General features: G+C 42.5%; 1 protein-coding gene across 1 annotated transcript in view; it reads left to right on the top strand.

The window, feature by feature from the left end:
• The first annotated feature begins 2127 nt into the window (after positions 1-2127).
• Positions 2128-10000, top strand: part of syt11b (synaptotagmin XIb) — a 13951-nt gene continuing 6078 nt past the window's right edge. The window contains exons 1-3 of the mRNA XM_080053376.1: positions 2128-2441; positions 7798-8044; positions 8902-9102. Coding sequence (XP_079909502.1) covers positions 2408-2441; positions 7798-8044; positions 8902-9102 — 482 coding nt within the window. The 5' untranslated portion in view covers positions 2128-2407. The remainder of the gene's footprint in view (positions 2442-7797; positions 8045-8901; positions 9103-10000) is intronic.

Raw genomic sequence — 10000 nt, 5'->3', positions numbered from 1 at the left:
GTGATTTTATAATGATAGAACGCCGGTTATGTATGGGTGAAGTATTCCTTTAATTTTAGTGTTTTTTCTGCTACATTTCAAATATTTATTGTTGTAATTTGATATGATCCCTGTTCTCTTTAGATTAATATTTCATTTATTATTTTGAATTAAATGAAAAAGTGACTAAAAACAACTAACAAGGGGCGCCCTTAGCTCAGTTGGTAGGGCGTCCCCCCCCATGGGCCTCGGCCAGCAGCGGACCCGGGTTCGATTCCAGCCCGCGGTCGTTCTCTGCATGTCACTCCCCTCTCTGCACCATTTCAACTCTGTCTCTACACTATCAATAAAGCATAAAAATGCCAAAAAAATATCTTAAAAAAACAAAAATAAAATCAACTAACAGATCATAAAACCTTGTCGCAGAATTTGAAGAAACATTCACCATATTAAAGTATGAATTAATGATATACTTTTCATTTGATCAGTTTTGTGTATGTACTGACCCTGCGTTCCAATCCCCATACTTCCCTACTATTTAGTATGCCAGAAAAAGATTTAGGATGTCACAATACATGCACGTCATTTGTAGTATGCTGAAAATACATAAATGCCCCAGTAACCCCACTAGCATTTTGGAGTATTCGTCTTTATTCTTGACATTTCTCGACAAAATCTTCCTTATCTGATTTTTTTTTCTCTCCTGACTGTGGCCCTAAAACTCTTCTGTTCTTTAGTATGTAGTGTAGTAAAAAGACTAAAACTCTTCTGTACTTTAGTATGTAGTGTAGTAAAAAGACTAAAACTCTTCTGTACTTTAGTATGTAGTGTAGTAAAAAGACTAAAACTCTTCTGTACTTTAGTATGTAGTGTAGTAAAAAGACTAAAACTCTTCTGTACTTTAGTATGTAGTGTAGAGAAAGAGTATGTGATTTGGAGCGCAGACACACACACACACACACACACACACACACACAGAGATTGTACTTGCTTGTATGTATTTTGTTAAAACCCTTTGAAAACCATTATTTTTTAAAGGCGCTATATAAATAAAGATATTATTAATTATATTATCATAAACTGTGTGAATACTGTTAAGGAACGTTTCCTGTTTATTACCTAATGCAGTGGTGACGTAATACGAGGGGGCGGGGTCTCCGGTCCCTCCGCGCGAGGACCATTCAGCTCACGAGGAGGATGTGGGGAGGGCTCACTCTGATCACAATATCTGGGACCAGAAATAATTTTATTTTTTTATTTTTTTTATTCACTCTGATCATAATACCAGGGACCATAATGTATGTATATTATTTTCTTTTGGGGGGGGCTTTTTGCTTTTTTTAAAATAGCCTATTAGACAGATTGGAGACAGAGTTGAAATGGGGCAAAGAAGAGAGGACATGCAGAGAATTGACCCCAGCTATAGAAAGCTTAATGAAAAGTTACTGTTTCACTGTTGTTGTTGTTTACAGCAGCAGGGCCCACAGTTTGGTTTACAAACATATTCTAGTCTTACGTTTGGTTCCAGGTTCCTCAAAATAATTTGATTATAAATAATTAAATAACTAAGAATTACATGTAGAGTAAATATGTTTAGTAAACCAACTGCAGGCTCTGTGAATGTAAACAAATCCCCCTCCTCTGAAACTGTGTAGTGACCCTTTAACAGTTTAAGACCTAATTTTTTGTAAAACAAGATTTAAAAGTGTTGTGCTGCACCCATACTGAGAAATACAGCTCCAGAAAACATTCAGAGACCAGTCTGGATTTTTCTTCAATCTTCATCTCTACATAACTTAATAGAAATGCTCTTAATGACAATATATTTTTTTTTCTCTCCTGTCTCTCACAGACAGGAGAGAGAAAAAACAAATCAGATAAGGAAGATTTTTTTTCATTATGTCAAGAAATGTCTAGAATAAAGACGAATACTCCAAAATGCTATTGGAGTTAGTGGGGCATTTATGTTTTTTCAGCATACTACAATTGACTAGCATGTATTGGGACATCCTAAATCTTTTTCTGGCAAAAAAAATAGTAGGGAAGTATGGGGATTGGAACGCAGGGTGAGTATGACCAGTGGTCTCCTATTTTTTTCAGAGCTGTAATCCTGTTTTATTCCCCCCTACGGAGTGAGCGCTCCTCTTAGAGAAGATCTTGGTCCAGTCTCCTCCGCGCGCAGCCTCCCTGCATCCCAACCAACAGCATCAGTGACGGAGCACCAGCCAAGCACCGACCAGAGCCGACAGATCATCCCGGGACCGACGCCTTGTTTTCGGCCATTCTTCCCTTGCGAATCGCCCCTCCATCTCCATCCTCCATGATAAAAAAATAAAGAGCGGGAGGTTTTGGTCGTTTTTTATCCGATTGTGAGCGCTCTCCTCCGGGGTCTTTCTGCAGCGCATACCGCCCCACATCCAGACGCGAAATGGCGGACATCATCGAGCTGGGACCCGCCTACGGTAAGACTAAGAGCCAGGCAGGGCCCCGACACCAAAAAACACCGTTAATATGACTTTATATCTATTAATCATCCATATATCTGCTCAGTTAAGCCTTTTAAATACACGATATGTCCTTAAATCCAAGCCTGCGTTTTACTCTAGCCCTAAATAAGACGGTTTGTCTGTGAATGTGGTGTGTGTGACTCTTAACAGCAGGTGTATAGGCCTAGAATCGCAGTTTAAATGAACAAATATCCATAAATGTATCGAGTTATTCAACATATTTTAAAATGGTGGAATATTTTTTTTTTAGGGCCTTTATATGCGAAGATACAATGATGATGATAAAACATAACATCATCATATCGTCGCACAGGCCGTGCACGCGCTAGAGGGGTGCGTGCGCGTGCCAGTGAGTCAGGGTGGGTATAGGGTGACGTCATGTCTGTTATCTCTTGGTTGTGAGACACAAACCGGACGTGTAGTGTGAAAATGCAGCATTAAATGAAGCGTATAGGGATTTTACTGTGTGTGTGTGTGTGTGTGTGTGTGTGTGTGTGTGTGTGTGTGTGTGTGTGTGTGTGTGTGTGTGTGTGTGTGTAGCAGCTCAAAGTGTAAATGCAGCATTAATGAAGCATAGGGATTTTACTGTAATATTTTGCCTATTGTCATGTCATGTGCGGGGGTTTGAGTGTGTACGTGTGTGTGTGTGTGTGTGTGTGTGTGTGTGTGTGTGTGTGTGTGCGTGTGTGTGTGTGTGTGTGTGTGTGTATGTGTGTGTGTGTGTGTGTGTGTGTGTGTGTGTGTGTGTGTGTGTGTGTGTGTGTGTGTGTGTCTGTGTGTGTGTGTGTGTAGTAGCCTGTAGTGTAAATGCAGCATTAATGAAGCATAGGATTTTTTACTGTAATATTTTGCCTATTCTAATATCATGGGCGGGGGTTTGGTTTTTCAACATGGGGGGGGGGGGGGGCACAGTATAAGGTTGTGTGTGTGTGTGTGTGTGTGTGTGTGTGTGTGTATGTGTGTGTGTGTCACAGGGGGGGACACACAATATAAGCAGGGGATCTTTGGGATTCTCCCCCAGGAAAATTTTGAGCATCAAAAACCACATTTTGCTGCATTCAAGTAAATTACTACAGTATGAACGATGTTGTGCCTTTTCCGCATCAATTTCTGGTGTGTGTGTGTGTGTGTGTGTGTAGTGTGTGTGTGTGTGTGTGTGTGTGTGTGTGTGTGTGTGTGTGTGTGTGTGTGTGCGTGCGCGTGTGTGTGTGTGTGTAGTGTATATATTTTTTTTTCTGTGAAGGAAAAGACAACATTCAGGTTCCCTCAACAGAATATAATGCAGTAAGGCTCTCAGGCACACACACTCAGACACACACACACACACACACACACACACACACACACACACACACACACACACACACACACACACACACACACACACACACACACACACACACACACACACACACACACTCAGTGATTCTGGATTGAGACACAATATATATACTCCTGTGTTGTTCAAAACTTTCTGCACATTCAAAACAAATGTTTGGGACGATTTTTAGGAATTATATAAATCTATATTGGAATGAAAGCAGTGATGATGTTAAACCTGCAGTGTGTAGAATTTTGGGTTTTATTTCCTAGCAGATTTTGTAGAAAGTAATTATAATATCCATAAGTACATTTAATTTAGTGCATAATAGCTGAAAAAAACGTTTTGAATTATTATTTTTTCCCTTAGAAAGGGTCTCATATATATCCATATTTCTGCACATTTTGGACCAAGGCCTAGTGCCGCCATCTTGAAAGTGTCATAGTTGGAATGTCATCAGGTGCATTGTTTAAAATTTAGAATTGTTCTTGTCCTTGAAGGCCACTGTAGCTTCGGCAAATAATCTTTTCGGGGATCCCACTACTGATAACCAATCAGAAGAGAGAACGCTACAAACCCACACCCGTCTCACTCATACATACTATATACACTCCATGGTCTCACTGCCGGTGCACGCTAGAGCAACAGATGGGTGAATGTGTATGCGCCTACAATGGCGGAGCAGGTAAAAATCCTTCCCAATGTCTGTTTTGATGGTTTTTATCATGTTTTATCACACTTATGGATCTGAGATGATGCTAGATAACTCGCTGCTTGAAGACCGCAGTGCATTAATGTGGTGACGTAGGGACGAGCGAGGGGACTGCTAACTGCAGTCACTGACAGGAAGTTAGCTAAAAGAACCATTCCGCTTACAGAACCTTTAATCGCTGATCAGCTGTTGGTCAGTTTAACATTCTAACTTTCTGTCCGTTCGACTTCGTTCTAAACGGTTATCTTTGGTTTTAAAAGGTCAAACTTGGCGTTTGTTTGGTGTAAGATTCAGTGGTATAATGTGTTCAGTGCAGCGCTGAGTGTGTGTGTATTTCTGTGTGTGTGTGTGTGTGTGTGTGTGTGTGTGTGTGTGTGTGTGTATGTGTCTCTCTCTCTCTCTCTCTCTCTCTCTCTCTCTCTCTGTGTATCTGTCTCTTGGTGTGTGTGTGTGTCTCTCTCTATCTCTCTCTCTCTTTGTATCTGTCTCTAAGTGTGTGTGTGTGTGTGAGTGTGTGTGTGTGTGTGTGTGTGTTTCTCTCTCTCTCTCTGTCTCTGTCGCTAAGTGTGTGTGTGTTCTGTGTGTGTGTGTGCGTTGCTAGGCAGCGAGCTCAGCTGCTCAGCTATCTGGATGACATCATGTGTGGACTCTGAATGAGACAAACAGGAAGAAGGATTTTAGGATCGCGAGTAAAAAACAGCTTCGTGTGTTTTAACCTCTGTGGTAGAGTCAGAAATACAGCGCTGTGTGTGTGTGTGGGTGTGTGTGTGTGTGTGTGTGTGTGTGTGTGTGTGTGTGTGTGTGTGTGTGTGTGTGTGTGTGTGTGTGTGTGTGTGTGTGTGTGTGTGTGTGTGTGTGTGTGTGTGTGTGTGTGTGTGTGTGTGAGAGGGTGATACAACTACTATAGATACAGTTTAATAGATTAAATGACAGTTTTTCTCAATAGTTTTGAAGGCTTTTTTTTAGAAAGTAATCTTAAAAATTCAGATTTTTCTTTTGAAGATTTTTTATTTTGGTGTGTTCCGTGGTATATTGACAGTTTTTAGAGTCAGAGATGAAATGGGTCGGAGAGGGGACGACCCGGGCTGGATTCTAACCCGGGTCTGCTGTGAAGAGGACAGACAGACAGACAGACAGACAGACAGACAGACAGACAGACAGACAGACAGACAGACAGACAGACAGACAGAGAGGGGAATGACATGCAGAGAACGACCCGGGCTGGATTCTAACCCGGGTCTGCTGTGAAGAGGACAGACAGACAGACAGACAGACAGACAGACAGACAGACAGACAGACAGACAGAGAGGGGAATGACATGCAGAGAACGACCCGGGCTGGATTCTAACCCGGGTCTGCTGTGAAGAGGACAGACAGACAGACAGACAGACAGACAGACAGACAGACAGACAGACAGACAGACAGACAGACAGACAGACAGACAGACAGACAGGGGAATGACATGCAGAGAACGACCCGGGCTGGATTCTAACCCGGGTCTGCTGTGAAGAGGACAGAGACTCTATGGAGGGGGGGGGGGGTCTAACCACTACACCTAAATAAAAAAAAGCATATTTTTTGCTGTCCGTCCAGAGCCCTTAGGTCGTCTGGGACAGGTCTACTTAAAGTCCCCAGAGTTAGGACTAAACAAGGAGAAGCAGCTTTTAGTTTTTATGCACCAAAAATCTGGAACAAACTCCCAGAGAACTTGAGGTCTGCTGCAACTCTCAGCTCTTTTAAATCGAGTCTGAAGACTTTTCTGTTTCCATTTTAACCTGAAATTTTTATTTAATTTGCTTCTTTTATTAGTTTTTAAATGTTTTATAATGTGTTTTATGTGTTTTAATCTTGCCCCTGTAAAGCACTTTGAGTGGCCTTGTGTCTCTGAATTGTGCTATATAAATAAACTTGCCTTTCCTTGCTGTAAATGATCACGAATGCTGAATTCATGGCGTTAAAAGCAGAAAGAATCCTGTGATTTAATGTACCAAACTCTTAGAGCATTTTATCTGGATTTTGAAAAAGTAAAAAGTTGACAAAAGCAGCGTTTTGGAGGAATAAAATGGAGTAAAGATAGATAGATAGATAGATAGATAGATAGATAGATAGATAGATAGATAGATAGATAGATAGATAGATAGATAGATAGATAGATAGATAGATAGATAGATAGATAGATAGAGATAGATAGATAGATAGATAGATAGATAGATAGATAGATAGATAGATAGATAGATTTTGGAGGAATAAAATGGAGTAAACGGTGGATTTTAAGAGTTTTTCTGGAGGCTTCTGTCCGGTGAAGGTCTGTGGCCTGAGTGACTCAAACATTAATCACATGTTATCAAGTGGAAAACACTGTAAAAAACTACATTTTTGTGAGTTTTTTATAACGCAATAACGGCATCTTTTCACAGCTCAAAATCTGTCTTTTTATCAACTGAAGAGTTATCATGAATGCAACTTTTTTGGCATAAATTAGATGGCAACATTAATAGGACTTTAAAGGGATTTTACAGTGTCTGTGTGTGTGTGTGTGTGTGTGTGTGTCTGTGTGTGTGTGTGTGTGTGTGTGTGTGTGTGTGTGTGTGTGTGTGTGTGTGTGTGTGTGTGTGTACTCGTGGGACAGTTTAAAACAACAATCCTCCTCTGTACAGCAGACAAAGACCTCCTCTAACCCCTGCTCGCCCCTCCCCCTCTCTCTCTCTCTCTCCCTCAATATCTCTGTTTCTCTCTCTCTCTGTCTCCCTCTCTGTCTCTGTCTCTCTCTCTATCTATCTCTCTGTCTCTCTCTCTCTCCCTCTGTCTCTCTCTGTTTCTCTCTCTCTTTCCCTCTCTCTCATGTTTTTATAATGAGGTCGTTGTGGTGACATCATGTGTTCTGTCTTTAACTGTGACATCACAAAGTTAGAGACAGACAGATAGACAGATAGATAGATAGATAGATAGACAGACAGACAGACAGACAGACAGACAGACAGACAGACAGACAGACAGACAGACAGACAGACAGACAGACAGACAGACAGACAGACAGACAGACAGACAGACAGACAGACAGACAGACAGACAGACAGACAGACAGACAGACAGACAGACAGACAGACAGACAGACAGACAGACAGACAGACAGACACACACACACACACACACACACACACACACACACACACACACACACACACACACACACACACACACACACACACACACACACACACACACACACACATATGTGTTTCTAACCCATCTCTCCATCTCCCCCCCTCTCTCCTCAGCCATGTCCCCAGTCTTGGCAGGCTTTCTTGGGGCAGGGGTGTTGGTTCTCGTGGTGGTGGTCCTGGTTCTCCTCTGGTCCTTCTGTCAGCGACGTCACTTCAGAATCAACGGCCGCTACAAGCTGAACGGAGACCGATACTGCGACGCAGAGGACCCGCCCTACAAGTTCATACACATGCTCAAAGGAATCAGCATCTACCCCGAGTCGCTCAGCGGGAGCAAGCGCATCGTGAGGGGGATTATAAGGTATTAATTATACTCTTACTGTCTCTCCCCCTCTCCCTCTCTATCTCTGTCACTCTCTCTCTCTCTGTCTGTCACTCTCTCTCTCCCTCTCTCTTTTTACCTCCCCTCTCTCTCTCCCTCTCTATCTGTCTCTCTCTCTCCCTTTCTCCCCTCTCTCTCCCTCTCTCTCTGCCTCTCGCTCTCACTCTCTCGCTCCCTCCCTCTTTCCCTTATACTTTTACTTTTTCTCCCCGCCACATGTCCGAGTGTCCCTGGGCAAAGAGACCTACATGACACCTTTTTATTTTCTGCTTAACATTTACCTTTAGTTTAAACAATGTCCTTAGAAACCTGTAAAGTAGAGTACGCCATGTTAGCTGTTTGTTTTATTTTGTCTTTTGTTAGAGTGTTCACTTTTTCGGTTGTGTGTTTGTGTTAAAGATAATGTATTTAAAATCAATCTTTCTCTCCCTCTATCTCAGGCGTGCAGATAGATAGATAGATAGATAGATAGATAGATAGATAGATAGATAGATAGATAGATACATAGATAGATAGATAGATAGATAGATAGATAGATAGATAGATAGATAGATAGATAGATAGATAGATAGATAGATAGATAGATAGATAGACAGACAGACAGACAGACAGACAGACAGACAGACAGATAGTTACATATTACAATAAACAATCTTGAATCCCCCCTCTCTCTCTCCCTCAAACTTGTGTTTCTGTTATACTTTTACTTTTTCTTTCCAATCAATCAATCAATCAATCTCTCCTTCTTTCCCTCTCTCTCTCTCTCTCTCTCTCTCCCTCCCCTCTCTCTCCCCCCCTCTCTCTCTCCCCCCCTCTCTCCCCCCCCCCCCCCTCAGGCGTGCGGATCGGTCAGACCGTGATAGCGACCGCAGCGTGCCCGCGGGGCGAGGCATGGTGCTAGTAGACGCAGAGAACAACATCCTGGACGCTCCCGGGACCCTTCAGATGAGTCACCTGGTTCCCCCCACCGCGGGGGGGCGGGGGCTGGAGAGACAGCTGCCTGTCAGGGCCGACTACTGCTGCCTGGACAGCACTGGGTGGGTACTGAGGGTGTGTGTGTGGGGGGGGGGGAATGTGTGTGTGAGGAGGGGGGTGTGTGTGTGTGTGGGGGGAGGGGGGGGGGAGTGTGTGTGAGAGAGAGAGGGTGTGTGTGTGTGTGTGGGTGGGGGGGGGAGTGTGTGCGTGTGTGTGTGTGTGTGTGAAAGAGAGGGTGTGTGTGTGTGTGTGGGAGGGGGGGGGGGTGTGTGTGTGTGTGTGAAAGAGAGGGTGTGTGTGTGTGTGTGTGTGTCTGTGTGTGTGTTGCCTCGACAGCACAGGGCTAGTACTGAGGGTGTGTGTGTGTGTACTGAGTTTGGAAAGTGCTTGATTTCTAAAACATATATTTTTTTTGTTTTGTTTTATTTAAATGTTTTATCATTCAGAGTTGGTTCATAGTCTGGAAAGTTTTGAAAATACTTGATTATTAAATGTTTGAAAAGCTGGGGAAACGTTTGGAGACACACACACACACACACACACACACACACACACACACAGACACACACACACACACACACACACACACACACACACACACACTTAATGCTTAATGTTAAATTTTGTGTTTTTTTGTTTTTATTATTACACACATTATGTATCTTTTTAAAGTATCTACGAGGAACTTTTAAATATTTCTGAAACAGTCAAATTTTTCTTTTGAGGATCATGCATTACATGAAACAGCAAACGGTGCAATGAATGAATGCTATTTTTATATAATTCTTCTTAAAAAAAAAAAAAAACTATAGCCTAAATAAAGAATTAAAAAAAAGTTAATCATATTTTATCCGAACGAGTCCGGGTCTGTGTGTGTGTGTGTGTGTGTGTGTGTGTGTGTGTGTGTGTGTGTGTGTGTGTGTGTGTGTGTGCGTGTGTGTGTGTCTGTGTGTGTGTGTG

This window comes from Ammodytes marinus (assembly GCF_949987685.1).
Source record: "Ammodytes marinus genome assembly, chromosome: 25".
In the NCBI taxonomy this organism is placed as follows: domain Eukaryota; kingdom Metazoa; phylum Chordata; class Actinopteri; order Uranoscopiformes; family Ammodytidae; genus Ammodytes; species Ammodytes marinus.
The sequence above is the reverse complement of the archived record's forward strand: the minus strand, read 5'-3'. Positions and strand labels throughout refer to the sequence as shown.